At 53.3% G+C, this 17,635-nt stretch overlaps 1 protein-coding gene across 1 annotated transcript; it reads left to right on the top strand.

Annotated features, from left to right (window-relative positions):
- The first annotated feature begins 146 nt into the window (after positions 1–146).
- LOC116734007 (calmodulin-binding transcription activator 2-like) lies at positions 147–16,856 on the top strand. Its single transcript, XM_032585078.1, is given in 28 exon segments — positions 147–365; positions 1,162–1,259; positions 2,216–2,322; positions 3,111–3,178; positions 3,255–3,390; positions 3,484–3,555; positions 3,921–4,068; positions 4,142–4,270; positions 4,347–4,551; positions 5,119–5,476; positions 5,479–5,994; positions 6,073–6,654; positions 6,726–6,852; positions 7,233–7,367; positions 8,509–8,666; positions 10,681–10,859; positions 10,937–11,015; positions 11,086–11,314; positions 11,390–11,608; positions 12,184–12,356; positions 12,425–12,603; positions 12,674–12,878; positions 12,959–13,030; positions 14,470–14,490; positions 14,647–14,775; positions 14,778–14,840; positions 15,992–16,066; positions 16,141–16,856. Coding segments are annotated over 27 exon segments (4,689 nt in total). The 5' UTR covers positions 147–365; positions 1,162–1,204; the 3' UTR covers positions 16,411–16,856.
- Positions 16,857–17,635: the final 779 nt, after the last annotated feature.

Below are 17,635 nucleotides of genomic sequence, written 5' to 3' on the forward strand. Positions count from 1 at the left end.
CTAGCTCTGTTAGCATCCTGAGGCTATACTGAGAAAAACTTACTTTAAATAGTCCAGTTTCACCGTTCTGTTGAAAGATTCTAAAACTTCATGGTTTATCACAAAAATCTTTAAATATAATTTATCTGATTTATATCACATCATGGAAAATGATCAGATTTAAATACATTACAAGTTTTGAGAACAAAGACACGAAGTCCTGCTTTCAAACTGAAAATGTGTTCTCTCGAATTATGGCAGTAAAGTTCCCCCATACACCTTCCTCTGGATCAGATCCATCATCCTCCGTTGTAGCCCCGCCCTTCTCCGTTGCTACGCAGTGACGTCATAGACATCGAACATGGCGGCTGAGCTGAAGGCGGAAGGTAAATGAGCTTTAACTGGCGTTTTATTTGTGAGCTGCTCCGGACTCGGTTCTGTAGGTTCGGTTCCTGCCGGTTTATTTTCCGGTGTGTCAGCAGCGGCAGCGGGCGGAGGGCTGGCTGCGGGCGGAGCTGTCTCACCCGGAGCTCCAGCCCTGCAGCTCGGCTGCTACAGGTGTTGATCCACCGCTGTTATACTCCAGAATATCACCGGTACCTTCCTGCTGCCTACAGCCCGACAGCGGCAGGGTTCGGTTCTGGTCGGGGTTCATAGCTGTCACTGCTTCGTTCAGCCTGTAAGTCAACGCTGCGGAGCTGAGCAGCTTCCCGCCGTTAGCTCCGAACAGAACCGGGGAGAAGCGCCGAGAGGCGGCAACCGCAGCTAGGAGAGTCCGTGGCCTTCCAGCGGCCTCCTGGAGGAGGTTCTGGTTCCGTGTGGGAGAATGGACCGATTAGGCTGATTTAATCACTATTGTTATATAATTATTAAAAGAGTCTCATTTAATAAGTCGCATTCAACATTCATGTGTTTCAATATAAACACGTTTCGAACCGGTTCCGATCCAGGTGTGATGCGGTGAGGTGTGTGTTCACTGTTTCAACATGTTATATAAGTCTGAACACACACACACACACACACACAACGATGTACAGTGTCATTCAAACACTTTTCATGTAAAGTGGATCCAAATTTGGCTGTTGCTAGGCAACTGGGCTCCACTGAAGGAAGTGTGTGTGTGTGTGTGCGCGCGCAGCTGATCGGGGTACTGAACGGCTCTCTGTTTCTCTCTGTCCTCAGCGGGACACGGCACGTGGACGTCCATCCTGTGAGACCCGTCGCCATGAGCAACAAGGAGATGGTTTCCACGGAGACAGGTCAGTGCCATCCACCTGCAGGTAAGAGCCAGGCTGCTCTTACCTACTTGTTGCCATGGAAACTGCATGTTTTCAACAGCGTCACCGAAGGTGTTTCAGCTGTGCGCCTTGGATGGGAGACAGGCTGGAGGTTCTGCTCAGCCTGTCTCCGGCCTGATGAACCTGGGCTCAGTCAGTCGGTTCTGTCCAGAAGGCCCGGCGTGTCCTCGGCCTCCTGGGCCACTGTGGGGCCCACACCTCTTAATCCTGAGGTGATGTCAGAGGAGATGATGTCAGCATATAAGACTGACATCATACTGACTGAAGGTGGTTCTTACCTCGTCTTCAGTCTTCTGGTTGGTCTGGATGAACCACATCCTGGTTCCTGGAGGTGTTCAGAGAACCTCTGGACAGAACCAGAACCTTCTGGAGGAACTGTGACTCCTTCTGATCCGAGATCATTTAGACCAGGGGTGTCCAACTCCAGTCCTCCAGTCGCTGTCCTGCCGTGTCTAGATGTGCCACAGGTAGAAAACACAGGAATCAAATGGCTTTATTGCCTCCTTATTGGGTAGATAAATCCTCCAGAGTTCTGCTGATGACCTAATTATTCTGTTCAGGTGGTGCAGCAGAGGCTCATCTAGACACGGAGGAGATGATGGTGCTTGGCGACTGGTTGGACTTGGTGCCTCTGGGACTGGATGGATGGATGGATGGATGGATGGATGGATAAATGGATGGATGGATGGATGATGGATGGATGAAGCTCTCTGTTCAGGGTGTCTTTGACCTCATACCAACAAACACTGTTCAGTAATAACTGTAGCTGTGACCCTGACTGACCCTGACTGACGCTGACTGATGAAAACATCACATTAACAATGATTTTCTCATAATAATTACAGGTAAATACCTCCAGGATTTTATGTTATGTTAGTCAGTGGTGATCCTGTTCTGACCCGGGTTCTGTTCTGACCCGTCACCGTCTGTGTTGTCAGCAGAGAATAAAGGCCAGAGGAAGGTGTTTGTTCCCAACAAGCTGCTGGAGTGTCTGCCCCGCTCGGCCTGCCTGCCTAACGAGCGTCTGAGGTGGAACACTAACGAGGTGAGGGGAGCGGGTTCTGACCGGATGTTCTGATCCATTTTGGTCCTTTTAGTGACTTCATCAATCAGGTTGGAAACAGGAAAGTAGAAACATCACAGATTTATTCTTAGATTATTTTGGGTAAAACGCCTCATGTGTTTATATTTATCTGTCAAAGCCTTTAAATAAATTCATTTTTCCCACTGAGAGCCTGAACCTGTTCCTGTGTCGGTTCTTTAAAGAGCCGTCCCTGTGTCGGTTCTTTAAAGAGCCGTTCCTGTGTCGGTTCTTTAAAGAGCCGTTCCTGTGTCGGTTCTTTAAAGAGCCGTCCCTGTGTCGGTTCTTTGAAAGAGCCGTTCCTGTGTCGGTTCTTTGAAAGAGCCGTCCCTGTGTCGGTTCTTTAAAGAGCCGTCCCTGTGTCGGTTCTTTAAAGAGCCGTCCCTGTGTCGGTTCTTTGAAAGAGCCGTTCCTGTGTCGGTTCTTTAAAGAGCCGTTCCTGTGTCGGTTCTTTGAAAGAGCCGTCCCTGTGTCGGTTCTTTAAAGAGCCGTTCCTGTGTCGGTTCTTTAAAGAACTGTTCCTGTGTCGGTTCTTTAAAGAATTGTTCCTGTGTCGGTTCTTTAAAGAGCCGTTCCTGTGTCGGTTCTTTAAAGAACCGTTCCTGTGTCGGTTCTTTAAAGAATTGTTCCTGTGTCGGTTCTTTAATAACTGTTCCTGTGTCGGTTCTTTAAAGAGCCGTTCCTGTGTCGGTTCTTTAAAGAGCCGTTCCTGTGTCGGTTCTTTAAAGAACTGTTCCTGTGTTGGTCTGCAGGAGATCGCCTCCTACCTGATATCCTTCGACAGACACGACGAGTGGCTCTGCTGCTCCCTGAAGACCAGGTACAGTCCTGGAGAAACGCCTGCCAGACGGCGCGCAGGGCGTCACGGTCTCACCTGTCATGTTTGGGTGTTTCAGGCCGAAGAACGGCAGCATCATCCTCTACAACAGGAAGAAGGTGAAGTACAGGAAGGATGGCTACTGCTGGAAGAAAAGGAAGGATGGGAAGACGACAAGAGAGGACCACATGAAGCTGAAGGTCCAGGGCTTGGAGGTAGGCAGTGCCCCCTGCAGGTCATGTTGAGTCACACACAGGACGGTTCAGACAGGGTGCTGGAGGTCAACCAGTGTCTCTCTGCTGTTCCAGTGCCTCTATGGCTGCTACGTCCATTCCTCCATCGTGCCAACATTCCACAGACGATGCTACTGGCTGCTGCAGGTCAGAAACACACACAGTACCGGCTCGGACCGTCTCAGGGTCAAACCCAGAGGGGGCCGACCTCCTGAGGGGGCCGACCTCCTGAGGGCTGACCTCCTGAGGGGGCCGACCTCCTGAGGGCCGACCTCCTGAGGGGGCCGACCTCCTGAGAGGGCCGACCTCCTGAGGGGGCCGACCTCCTGAGGGGGCCGACCTCCTGAGAGGGCCGACCTCCTGAGGGTCGACCCTTGATGTAACGTTTTCTTGATAGTAATACTGTTTGAGATGTAATCTGACCCGCTCTGTGGACTGGATCAGAACCATGCAGCCTGTTGAAGCGCATATCTTTGATCATCAGAGCTGGGACCTGCTGTGTTTCCCTGCAGAACCCAGACATCGTGCTGGTCCACTACCTGAACGTGCCGTCGCCAGAGGATTCTGGGAGATGCAGTCCTTTGCTGTGCACGGTGTCGGACCGCCACGACACCCTGAGGTGGAGCCGGGACGACCTTCTGGGCCAGCTGAAGCCCATGTGTACGGCGCCGAGCAGACCGGCCGGTCCGACCCGGGTTCTGGCTGGAGTTAACCCTTCCTCTCTTTGTTTCAGTCCACAGCATCAAGTGCTCCATGGGTTCTGGGGAATTCAGCATTGAAGAACTGGTGCAGCACATCCTGGACCGGCAGAGAACCAAACCACAGCCCCGTACACACGCCTGCCTCTGCAGCACCAACCAAGGTAGGAGGTTCCATGACATCACTCTGACATCACTCTGACGTCACTCTGACCGCCACCCATCTCTTCATGTCCACAGTGTCACCAGGAGTGAACATTCCCCACCGCTGCAACAGCACCAAGCATCGGATCATCTCCCCCAAGCTGCCGCCGTCCTCCTCTGGACCCACCGCCTCCCCTCCGTCCTCAGAACCAGGAGAGTCAGGGAGAGGAGGAGGAGGAGAGAGCAAGATGCCTCAGCTGCAGCCTCAGAGCCCCGCGTCTTCCTCCAGCCCTTCATCCACGTAAGGCTTCATTTTGTGACCCCACTTGGTGCCTCCTGACCCCCACAGGGCTCCAGACCTTCACTTTGGGAACCGCTGGTCTAATAGACGAGGTCTGAGATGAACCAAGCTGTGGGCTGGAGACTCACCATGGAAACTGTAGCATAGCTCTGTAGCCTAGCTCTGTAGTTTAGAGCTGTAGCCTAGCTCTGTAGCGTAGCTCTGTAGTTTAGAGCTGTAGCGTAGCTCTGTAGCCTAGCTCTGTAGTTTAGAGCTGTAGCGTAGCTCTGTAGCTGTAGCTCTGTAGCCGTAGCTCTGTAGCGTAAATCTGTAGCCTAGCTCTGTGGCCGTAGCTCTGTAGCCGTAGTTCTGTAGCGTAGCTCTGTAGCCGTAGTTCTGTAGCGTAGCTCTGTAGCCGTAGTTCTGTAGCGTAGCTCTGTAGCGTAGCTCTGTAGCCGTAGTTCTGTAGCGTAGCTCTGTAGCCGTAGTTCTGTAGCGTAGCTCTGTAGCCGTAGCTCTGTAGCTACGATGGAGGAATGGACGTAACATCCTGTCTGAACCGTTTTAAATTCGTCTTCTGCTCCACAGTTCAGGCTCATCGCCGCCCCGAACGCACAAGGCCGCCATCGCTGTTCGTAACCAAGGCAACGGTTTCTACCACGACCGCCACAGCAACTTGGCCGCCGTGGCGCTGCCTCAGAACGCGGTCATTGTCATGGCGACAGCCGCTACCCTACCAGGGGGGAGGGAGGGCGGGGGCGCTCCGCCAGAGGAGGCGGGGTCGAGGAGGAGCTTCGGGTCGCTGCTGCTCTCCCCCCCCCTTCCTCCCCCTCCTGGTAAACCCCCCTCTCCCTCCCCGCCCTCCCCCACTGCCCCCGCCCCCATCCAGACCACCCTCTCCCTCACCCTCCTGCCCTCCCCAGTCATCGGGGGGCTCCTCCTCACCCCCTCCTCCTCCCACCAGTCTCCCCCCCCCCCTGCCGCCTCCCCTCCGTCTCCCCATTCCTTCCCGCCTCCCCCACCCCTTCCCCGGCCTTTGACCCCGACTCCTTCCTGAACTCCCCCAAACAGGGTGAGACCTATGGGGGCCCCCCCCCCATGTGCTCCCCCTCCATCCGGACCTCCTCCCCCCTCCCTCACCCGTCCCTCTCTCTCTCCCTGTCCCCCACCACCTCCACCCCGGCCTCCTCGGTCTCCCCCCCCTCCTCCCTCTCCTCCTTGTCCACCTCCCCCTCCTCCTCCACTTCTCCTCCCTTGTCGGGCCCCCCCCCCTCGCTTGCCCTCTCCCTCTCTCCCACCTCCTCCGTGGCGCCGCCCGTCCTGCCGCTCTGCCTGGAGCTGGGCGCGCTGGGGGAGTGTGACGGGGTGAAGGAGGAGTCCCACTCTGAGGAAGAGGAGCTGGAAGAAACTGATGATGATGATGATGAAGGCAGAGCCCCGCCCACCAAGCTGGTCCTGCTTCAGGTGAGCCGGGTTCCACTGGGACTACTTCCTGAGGCCGTATCCTTCCTCTCACCCGTCTCTCTGACTCCTTCCGTTCAGACAAGCCACGCCCCCTCCAGCCCGTCTCCTAGGCAACACCCAGACAGCGGCTCCGCCCCCCTCCTGCTGGCCTGCCATGACGGGTCAGGCGAACCGTCCCGGCCCACCAATCAGATTCCAGCACCGCCTGAAGGGCAGCAGCCAATGGTCCTGCCGTCGTCCAATCGGCTGCCCGGACCTGAAGCTCCGCCCCCTGCTGAGAGTTTCCATCAGCCCATGGAGCTGCCGGCAGCTGTTGCCATGGAGACGGCCTCCCTAGCAACGGCCCAGGTGAAGGAGGAGAGGAGGCGGCGCTACGACTCCGAGGACGCCTGCATGGACAGCCAGGAGGAGGCGGAGCCTGAGGAGCTGGACATCTCCTTCGACAGCCAGTTCCCCGACCTGATCTCTGACCTCATCACCGAGGAGCCGGGCCCCACCGCGGCCCCCCCGGCTCCGGCCGCGTTCCCCACCGGCGTCCGCTACGTGGTTCCGCCGCAGCCGTCGCCGTCCTCCTCCTTCCTGCCGTTCCCCCAGCCGCTGCCCGCCGCCGCCCGCCTGGCCGCCATCACAGACTTCTCCCCAGAGTGGTCCTACCCAGAGGTGAGCGTCCCGCACTGGGCGACTGGTCCAAACGGTTCTGGTTCCGGTCCCAGCTGCTGTTCTCTCTGCAGGGCGGAGTGAAGGTTCTGATCACCGGGCCGTGGAGCGAGCCGTCGGGTCGGTACTCCTGCGTGTTCGATCAGAGCGCCGTCCCCGCTTCCCTCATCCAGACCGGGGTTCTGCGCTGCTACTGCCCAGGTACTGACCGCTAACGGGCCGGTCCGGTTCTACAGGGGCTGGTTCTACAGGAGCCGGTCCTGCATGGGTCGGTCCGGTTCTATAGGGGTCGGGGTTGGGTTGGCGGGTCCAGACTGTCGGAACCTCCTGGATGATGATGATCTTTGAATCATCTGGATGAAGCCCGGATTCTTGTCCATCCTGTGGAGGTTCTGATGGACCCGTCTGTCTCTGGGTTCTGATGGACCCGTCTGTCCCTGGGTTCTGATGGACCCGTGTGTCTCTGGGTTGTGATGGACCCGTCTGTCCCTGGGTTCTGATGGACCCGTGTGTCTCTGGGTTCTGATGGACCCGTCTGTCTCTGGGTTCTGATGGACCCGTCTGTCTCTCCTGTGTTTCAGCCCATGAGGCCGGCCTGGTGTGTCTGCAGGTTCTGGAGTCCGGCGGGTCGGTGTCGTCGTCGGTTCTGTTCGAGTACAGAGCGAGGAACGCCAGCTCTCTGCCCAGTTCCCAGCTGGACTGGCTCTCATTGGACGGTCAGTACCTGCTCTTCCTCACCCTCCTCTTCCTCCTCTGCTCGTGCCAACACTGACCTGCAGGAGGCGCCGCTGGTGCAGGAGCAGGTTCTGGTTGGGTTCTGGTTTGGTTCTGATTGATGCTCCGTGTTTGGTAGAAGCAGCCGTGTTTCCTTCAGACCGATAGACGTGGAGTTACCATAGCAACCTGAGTGAGTTCAGTAATCTGAGTATTCTCCAGGCTGGTTGAAGCGGTTCTGGACCAGATGATCCTCTCAGGATCTCAGCCTCTCCCTGCTGGGTTTGGGTCTTCAGGATCGGCTGGTCACCATGACGACCATCAGCCTGCTTCACTGGTCCCAGTCAGTTGATGCTTACGGTTTAGTGGTTCTGCTGCTCTTCCTCATCCTCTTCATCAGGAGGAAGAGGAGCAGCTTCACCTGTCAGCTGGTTTTATCTGGACTCAGAACCAGAACCGCAGCCGGCCCAACAGAACCAGCTGTGGTTTTATTTCTGCCCTGGAGGGATCAGAGCAGCTGCTAGCAGGGAGTCCCCTGTGTGTGTGTGTGGGTGTGTGTGTGTGCGTGGGTGTGTGTGTGTGTGTGTGGGTGGGTGGGTGGGTGTGTGTGTGGGGGTGTGTGTGTGTGTGTGTGCGCGCGCTGCAGGCCACACTGGATCAGTCTATATTTGGCCTCTGCTTTTATTTCCTGAATAGAGAGAGAGCCAGGCGGCGGGCGATCGAAGTCAGTCAGATAGTTTCCATCTGAGACAGAGTGTGTGTTATGAGTGTGTATGTTATGAGAGAGTGTGTATGGTGTGTGTGTGTGTGCGTGTGTGTGTGTGACCCTCTTTACACTGATCGCTGCTGGTCAGAGCCGTTGACGGCTGCCTGCTGCTGATTGGCTCTGGCTGAGATCCAAGCAGCTGATTGGTTGATCTTTGATCCACGTTCTGATCACCTGTCGGCCTCCTGCTGCTCCTGGTGCATTGTGGGTAGTGTAGGAGGAGCTTGGGGCTGCCCTGCTGTAAGCGTGTTCAGTTTCAGCAGCGCAGCGAAGGAGACGGAGCTGCTGCTGGAGGAGCCTCGGTGGGCGCAGCTTTAGTGGGCGGAGCTTTAGTGGGCGGAGCCTCAGCGTCACGCACCTGCTCTCTCCACCTGCAGACAACCAGTTCAGGATGTCCATCCTGGAGCGGCTGGAGCAGATGGAGCGCCGGATGGCGGAGATGGCGGCTCGGGATGGCCATCATCATCATCATCAGCAGCAGCAGAGTGGGAACCAGCTGGCCACGCCCCCTCCTCTACCTGACGACCAGCAGCAGGTAGGTCCGGTCCAGTTTACTCTGTGGTTCCTGTCTGAACGTCCAGACAGCAGGTTCAATCCGACCTGCTGCAGGTTCCGAGGTTCTGGTTCTGTGGCTCTGGCCCGGTTCTGGCCCGGCTGCTGGTTCTGGTTCTGTGGTTCTGGCCCAGTTCTGGCCCGGCTGTGGCTCCGCCCCCTCTGGCTGATGTCATGGGATTTTGTCGGATGGAGTCCAGGAGTTAAAATAGCCGCAGTGAGACGGAGAGGAGTTGGACCTGGACCAAAACAAGTACTGCTGGTCCTCAGAGGGTTTCCTCTGAAGGTTCTGACCCAGACCGGACCCGGCTGGCAGAACTCTGACTCTGAGCAGAACCAGGCCAGAACCAGGCCAGAGACGGACCAGAGGAAACTCTCTGGTTCCTGGAAAGCAGAAATAATCCTTTTAAAGCAGCTAAATCTGGAACCAGCTCAGTGCTAACGTCAGTCCTCAGGCTGCGGGTCAGAACCTTCAGAACCAGCCACAGGGTTTCCTACCGAGGGCCAGCTCAGCCCGGTGGCGCCGAGGCGGTCCAATGCGTTTCGTTTCATGATGTCAACTTAAGGTCAGGAAAAGACAATATTACTGGGTAATTAAATGTTACTGGGAAACTTCGGCAGTGAAACAATTTTTATTCTTAAAAACAGAAAATCAAAAAATCAAATTAAAATGAATATCATGTATTTGTGCTTCTGTTTAATCCAAATTAAGTCAGTGGCTCCATAAGGCCCCCCAGGGCTTCAGGGGCCCATAAATGCTAATAGCTGTTAGAGGTGCTGATGGTTTTAGCAGCAAGAGGGGCCCCTAGGTCAGATTCTGCCCCAGGCCTCATGCAGCCTTGGACCGGCCCTGCAGGATGAGTTCAATCTGCTGCACTGATGCAGAGATGAGCAACAAACTGAGATTTAATTCAATGCTGCTAATGTGGCTTTAGCAGCTCTAACATTTCTGAGTTTTAATAAGAGCCACAGAAACTGTTTTGGTTGGTTCAGTTTATGGGACGAGTTTCTCAGACCTCTGGACTCATTAACTCTGACTGACTAAGTGGACAAAACATTTCATATGGTTTGATTCTTCATGTAACTGGAAAAATTATCCTAAAAATAATAATAAAATAATATAAAACCAGCGTGAAGCTCCTCACCGGCTGAACCTGCATGATGAGGTTAGCGCTGGTTCATTAGCCGCTAACGCTCTGACCAACCAGAACACAGACATGAACTTTACAGGGAAGACAGCGCCACACGCTGGGCAGCGTATAAACACCGTGTATAAGTTGTTCACAAAGGTAAATCTGTCTCCCTCAACATATACCTCTGAAAGTGAGAGCTGTGCAACCAGAGCTAATGAGTTTAAACTCCGACCTTGATGTGGATTTCTCCAAAGAATCATGATTCCTCACAGAGGGTTGATGTAAATATCCATACAGGTCATCTTGTGTCCAGTCTGAGTGGAAGGAGGCGGGTTAGGGTTAGGGTAAACTTAAAGATAAAGCAGCAGCAACACAGAGGCAGCAGCTGTGTGATTGGTGGCTCTCCCAGCTTTAAATGCATGAAATATAAACGTATCTGTTAGGAATAAATTTGCTCCGTCAGTGAAACGCTCTGAGCAACAGAGAGACTTGCAATCCGGGTTTAAACTAAAAAAAAGGCAATTCTTTTTTTTTCAATTATTAATTTTTCTTTAAAAAACAAAGCAACGCTTAGCCTGGCGGGGGGCTAGTAAAGCATGACGGGCTGCCAGGCTTATGATACACTGGGGGAAACCCTGGCCAGGTGTTTAGAGGACGACTGAACCGTCACCTGGTCCTGAAATGACTCTCTGACTCGGCTCCGCTGGACAGACTGCGTCACGCCGGGGGCGGGGCAAGCAGGTCAGGTGACCTGGAACGATGGCAGTCGCCATTTTATCCGCCTGATGCCAGGAAGTTCCTCCGTCGGCGTCTGACAGGACGGGTTAGTCGGTCACGCCGGTGACTGGTCTCTGTCCCTCCCAGTGTTCCCAGTGGTTTGAGAGGAGGATCGTTGGTGTGTGTGAGCGGATGATGAGAGGAGCGTGTTGGGGAGGAAGAGGAGAGAGTCTTCATCACCCGCCAGGTCACCGTGGCATGACGTTGCTGCACCTGGCGGCTGCCCAGGGCTACACCCACCTGATCCACACCCTGATCCACTGGAGGTAAGGCAGGAGGCCGTCCTGGCTCCGCCCTCATGATGACGTCATGTCCTGTCTCAGGCCGATGTCACTTCCTGCAGGGCGATGAGCAGCGACAGTCTGGACCTGGAACAGGAAGTGGACCCCTTGAACGTCGACCACTTCTCCTGCACGCCGCTGGTAAGCCCCCGCCTGACTGCCGGTTGCTGTGGCGGCGTTGCCGTGGTGACGGGCGCCCTGTGCGTTCCAGATGTGGGCGTGCGCTCTGGGCCACCAGAGGGCAGCAGAGCTGCTGTACAGCTGGAACGGCCTGGCGCTGGGGATCCCCGACTCGCTGGGCCGCCTGCCGCTCGCCGTGGCGCGCTCCCGCGGCCACACCCGCCTCGCCACCGCGCTGGAGGAGCTGCACACGCTGCACGCTCAGGCGGCCACCAGGGACGGCCCGCCGCCGTCCCCTCTGTCCACCAGCCTGGACACAGGTAACCCCACCTCCTGCTGTCACCTGACCTCATCTGGCTCTCTGATTGGCTGTAAGAGTCTCCTGTCTCCTCCAGGTCTCAGCTCCTCCAGCAGTCTCCCCTCACCCAGCGACCCGTCCTCGCCGTCCCCCAGCTCCGCCTACTCCAGTGGCCCCGCCCCCATGGACACCTCCCCCTCGTCTCCATCATCGCTCTCCTCTTCCTCACTGCCCGTCTCTCCTCCGTCTCCGTCCTTCACACAGTCCACTGTTCCCTCGGAGGAGCCTAACCGGACCGTCAGCACAGGTAACCCAGGTAACGGCGCCTCCTCACCGATTCCCAGTCAGAGCGCAGAGTGACAATGACTGGCCCAGTCTGGTTCAGTCTGGTTCTGTTCATTGAAAAATGAAATTAAACACAGGCTAACTCAGGGCTAGGCTAGCCTGGGAGGCTAACAGGTTGCTAGCTTGTGAGGCTAACTCAGGGCTAGGCTAGCCTGGGAGGCTAACAGGGTGCTAGCTTGTGAGGCTAACTCAGGGCTAGGCTAGCCTGGGAGGCTAACAGGGTGCTAGCTTCTGAGGCTAACTCAGGGCTAAGCTAGCCTGGGAGGCTAGCAGGGGCTAATCCCAGCCGTTCTGAGTGGAGACACCAAGCTGTTGTCTTCTGTCCATCTGACCTCACCGTGACCTTTGCTCCTTGGCTGATGACCCAACAGGATGATCGTCCTCCATGTTGTTCTCAGTCTCACAGGTTTATTGTCTTCATGCAGGTTATTATGGGATGTCTTTACTGGTTTTATACATAGATGATAGAATCTAAAATGTCAATAAAGACATTTTTAGGTGCCAGCTAATAAAGGTGAAAGCTCTGACCTCTGACCTCTCTCCCAGGTTTAACCGCCAGCGGCTCCAGAGACCTGATGGACTACAACAACGCCCCGCCCACAGACACGCCCCCTCAGAGCGCCGGGCGGCGGGCGCTGCTGGAGGAGCAGCTGCTGCGGTACGGCGAGAACGCCGAGAACGAAGGAGAGGAGGAGTACCTGGAGGACGAGGTGCTGCAGGTAGGCTGGAGCTCCAGGTGCAGGTTGTCATGGCGACCGGGCTGGTCTAACGGAGCCTCTGCGCCCAGCAGGTGGACATGGCGACGCTGGCGGAGCAGATCATCGAGGCGACGCCGGAGCGAATCAAACAAGAGGATTTCCCCCTGGGGGCGGAGTCTCCGCTCAGAGAAAGGCGGGACAACCCGGCCATCCAGGACACATGGTTGGCCACTTACCTGGAGACGGTGGACAGCCAGTCCCCGCCCAGGTGAGCCTGACGGAGCTGGACCGAAACCAGAACCAGAACCAGAACCAACAGCTCTGTGTTTCTGCTGCAGGCGGGTCTGCCCCCCCTCGCCGCTCAGCGCTCTGGCTCTTCAGAGGCTCCGCCCCCCATCGTCCGCGGCGTGGGCGGAGTTCCTGAACGCGTCGGCCAATGGGAAGATGGAGAGAGACTTCGCTCTGCTGACGCTGACAGACGGCGAGCAGAGGGAGCTGTACGAGGCCGCCCGCATCATCCAGAACGCCTTCCGCCGATACAAGGTAACCATGGCGACGGCCTGAGCAGGACGCACTGCCCCCTGCTGGCTTGATGGACGCATTACTCCTCTGTGTGTGTGCAGGGTCGAAGGTTAAAGGAGCAGCAGGACATGGCGGCCGCCGTCATCCAGAGGTGCTACAGGAAGTACAAACAGGTGTGCTTTCAATAAACTTTATTTAACAAATAAATCTTATCTTATCTTAAAAAAAAAAAAAAAAGTGGCACTAAATTCAAAGGCATAAGAACTTCTGCTCTTGACACCACTTTGTTAAAAATGTAAATTCTGTTGCGACACCTCCAGGCGCTGCAACCATCTTCTGATGTCTATTTATTTCTCATTTTGTACTATTTATTTCTTTATCTTTGTATATTATGTATATACACATAACCTGCATCTTAACTCGAGTCGAGCAAATCTCAATCTGTAATCTGTTGATGACAATGACAATAAATCTGATCTTATCTTATTTAAAAAAGACAAAATGTTCAGCATTTAATGATCTCAACCAGATTATAGGAAAAACTGATCAGCAATGAATCAGTTCAGTCAGAAAATAAGACAAAATATAAAACATCAAGGTGCTTTCTATTCAGAAACACACACACACACACACACAGCAGGGTTTCCTCCAGTAAACCTGCTCAGCCTGGCGGTCCGCCATGTTTTTGTATTAAAGATGTTAAGTAGACAAGAAATCTAAAAATATTACTGGGTCATTGAAACCATCTCCAGTGAAACTATCTAAACACGCAGCCAGTTTTAAAAACAGCAAATCAAAAAATCCAATTAAAATGAATATCGATTATCTTCACTTCTGTTTAATCCAAAGTAAGTCAGCGGCTCCATCGGGCCCCCAGGGCTTCAGGGGCCACAATGATAATATTTTAACACAAAAACATTAATGTAACATTTATTTATTCAGATGATCAGTGGCGTTAAAGGAGCTGGCAAGTTTACTTTGTAAAAGTTCAAAGAACAATATTCACAGATTGTTTTGTTACCATAGCAACAAAACAATCTACCATAGATTAGATGCTGTGAATCTAATCTTTGACTTTGAGCTGTTTGTTCACAAATACAGATTAGTAAACTGTAATTATAACTGATTGTTTTTGGTTTGGCCAGTTAATCTACTCTCTCTCTCCCAGATTAAATCCAACCCAGAAGCTGTTAGAGGTGCTGATGGTTTTAGCAGCAAGAGGGGCCCCTAGGTCAGATTCTGCCCCAGGCCTCATGCAGCCTTGGACCGGCCCTGCAGGATGAGTTCAATCTGCTGCACTGAGCAGAGATGAGCAACAAACTGAGATTTAATTCAATGCTAATGTGGCTTTAGCAGCTCTAACATTTCTGTCTGTTGAGTTTTTAATGAAACAGAAACTGTGTAAAGCCTGGTGGGCTGCCAGGCTTATAATACAATGGGGGAAACCTGCAGAGAAAACACTCAGGAAAACTGACTTAACCACTGACATATACAGTCATACAGTTCATGTTTACCTGAGCCGTGTGTGTGTGTGTGTGTGTGTGTGTGTGTGTGTGTGTGTGTGTGTGTCCTCCACTAACGTCACTAACCTGCTGTCTCTCTCTCTGGTTAGCTAACATGGATAGCTCTGAAGGTAACCAGCTGTCAGTAGCTGTAGTGGTGTGTAGTCAGTGTGTAGTCAGTGTGTGTTTGTGTGTGTGTGATGCGTGCAGCTGGGCCGGGTCTCAGATGTTTGTTCATCAGAACCAGGTTCAGGCCTTACCTGACCCTGTGACTCCGCCCCCTGCAGTACGCGCTCTACAAGAAGATGACCCAGGCGGCCATCTTGATCCAGTCCAAGTTCCGGTCGTACTACGAGCAGAAGCGGTTCCAGCAGAGCCGGCGGGCCGCCGTGCTGATCCAGCAGTACTACCGCAGCTACAAGGAGTACGAGAGGCTGAAGCAGGCGCCACGAGGGGGCGCCGCGCTCAACCCCAAGAGCAGGTACGGCGGCGGCCAGGGGCGGGGCGTCCGGGCTAACGCTAGGCGGTGCAGAGAGGGGAGAGACCAGCTGGGACCCAACGACTGGACCTGGTAACAGGCCTGACCCGGAGACGATGGTTTAACTAGTAGTGACTCGGATGTCGTTTGACAAACCAGTCAACCATTGTGACTTGTTGACACGAGTCCATGACTGACCAAGTCGTTCAGTTGAATCTTATCGTCTTTACTAAATTACCGTATTTTCCGCACTATAAGGCTCACCTTCAATGAATGGCCTATTTTAAAACTGTTTTCATATATAAGGCGCATAGAATAGCCGCTACAGTAGAGGCTGGGGTTACGTTATGCATCCACTAGATGGAGCTGCGCTAAAGGGAATGTAAACAAAACAGTCAGATAGGTCAGTCAAACTTTATTAATAATTACAAACCAGCGTTCTGAAAACTCCCTTCATTCCCAAAATGAATAAAAAGCTGTTTTATTATTTTCCCCGAGGTAAAGTAAGTGACGTGGTATTTTGGTGACACAGTTTATCTTTTAACAACAGCAAGGTGTAACATATAGTGGAGGGGAACTTTTCCTCGATTCAATAAACACGTAGAAAACAGTCTGATACTGTTACGGTAAATCAAATCACAATATATATCCACTTCCACTATAACCATTGATTGGTTCATGTTAAATTCTCTGGCTGCTGCTCTGTTCCCGTGTTTTACTGCGTGACTGATCGCCTGGAGCTTAAACTCTGTGTCGTAAGCGTGTCTCTTAATAGGAGCCATTTTGGGGTCTTTACACAAAACCCAGCGTGCACCGCGCGCTTCTTCTTCTACGGGGGAAAATGTAGTCGGTGGCTGCTTACCGTAGTTACGAGACCAGTTGTGGCTCAATATTGGTCCATATAAAAGGCGCAGTGGGTTATAAGGCGCACTGTCGGCTTATTGAAGGTTTTTAGGTGCGCCTTATAGTGCGGAAAATACGGTAATTTTACAATTTAACAAACATCGTGGACTTGGTTTCAGTAGAGTCTGACTCCAAGTCTCACGGTGTGACTAGAGTCCCTGCCGAGTCCCTGCCGTCTCTCAGCCGAGTCCTGCTGCTGCTCCGTCAGAGTAAAGACTCGTTGTCTGACCAGTTCCTGGTTTGTCCAGCAGGGGGTCGTTCCTGACCAAGAAGCAGGACCAGGCGGCCAGGAAGATCATGAGGTTCCTGCGGCGCTGCAGACACAGGTCAGGCAGAGGAAGTGACATCATGACCTGTCCTCAGATGTCACTTCTTCTAACGGCCACTGCTGTTTCTGCAGGATCAAAGAGCTGAAGCAGAGCAGGGAGCTGGAGCGGAGAGGACTGACCACGTAGAGGGACAGGAGGAGGACAGAGACGTGTCGTCCTGTCCCTCAGCGTCTCCTGATGGTCTGCAGCTTCTGGCCGGTCAGGACTCCCAGCGCTCCGTCTGGTTCTGGTCTTTGTGGACCGGCGCCTGCGTCGGAACGGCGCCTGACAGACGCAGCGCGGGGCGCATCCAGCCCATCGGCTCTGCTAGCTCTCCTGCTAGCGCTGCTCTGAAGTACTGACCTTTGACCTTTCAGACAAATCACAGCTTCTTCTATTTAAACCCATAATAGAGAGTAGAGCTTCTATTTATTACAGCATGAACTGTGTGTCGGCGTGTGTGTGTGTGTGGGTGTGTGTGTGTGTGTAGGGGTGTCGGTGTGTGTGTGTGTATGTATGTGTGTGTGGGTGTGTGTGTGTGTTTTGCACTGACTGAAGTCTAGCCCCTCTTTACCTCCCAGTTGCTTTTGTAAATCCAGCTGCCAGACAGAGACTGAAGGAAGCATGTCTGGACCAGAACCAGATCCTGATCCTGGTTCTGGTTCTGGTTCTGTTCAGTCCGGCCTGCAGCCTCCAGTCTCTGTTCTTCAGCTGTTGCAGTGAATCTTTTTGCACGACTTCCTGTTTCCTGGTTGTTCTGAAAACGAGACGTGAAGTTCTGACAATAAATCATCTGATTGTTCCTCAAGTCTGATTGGTTCCTGCTCTGACAGAACCTCTGACCCGACAGAACCTCTGACCCAGCAGAACCTCTGACCCGTCTGAGGCTCTGTCGTCTATCTTGGGGTTTCTGGTCTGTTTTTCTTCCATATTTTGGTTCTTTGATCCGAACTCGTCTGCAGGGCTGGAGAACAGAACCTGAAACTGGGCTCGGTCGAGTCCAGGACTCGAGTCCAGACCTGGCAGAGGGACAGGAGTCCAAGAACAAGTCAGAACTACCAAGTGAGTAAAAGTTAGTTTGTTCCATCAGGAACCAGGAAATAAACCATAATGGATCCACAAAGGGTTAAAGTCGTTCTTCTTCTTCTCTGGTTTCTGGTCCCATCGATTCATTTCCTGCTGACTGACTGACACGAGTGGGAATCAGTTCATCTGGAGTGGATTGTGTTTCACTTCGTCTTTACAGTTCAGTTCTAACGGTTCAGTTCTAACGGTTCGGTTTTAACAGTTCAGTTTTAACAGTTCAGTTTTGCAGTTCGGTTTTAACGGTTCAGTTTTGCAGTTCGGTTTTAACGGTTCAGTTCTAACGGTTCAGTTTTACAGTGCATTTGTAGCCGTCTAGCTGAATCTGTTCCTCCATTCAGAATCAAACTTCTTCTCCACGTTGATGATATTTTAGTTCCATCAGAAATCAAATCAAACACAAAATCTGCTCTGGAGTGACGCTAGCAGATTAGCTAGTAGCTAGCAGATTAGCTAGTAGCTAGCAGATTAGCTAGTAGCTAGCAGATTAGCTAGTAGCTAGCA

The sequence above is a fragment of the Xiphophorus hellerii genome, chromosome 15 (genome assembly GCF_003331165.1).
Source record: "Xiphophorus hellerii strain 12219 chromosome 15, Xiphophorus_hellerii-4.1, whole genome shotgun sequence".
NCBI lineage: Eukaryota > Metazoa > Chordata > Actinopteri > Cyprinodontiformes > Poeciliidae > Xiphophorus > Xiphophorus hellerii.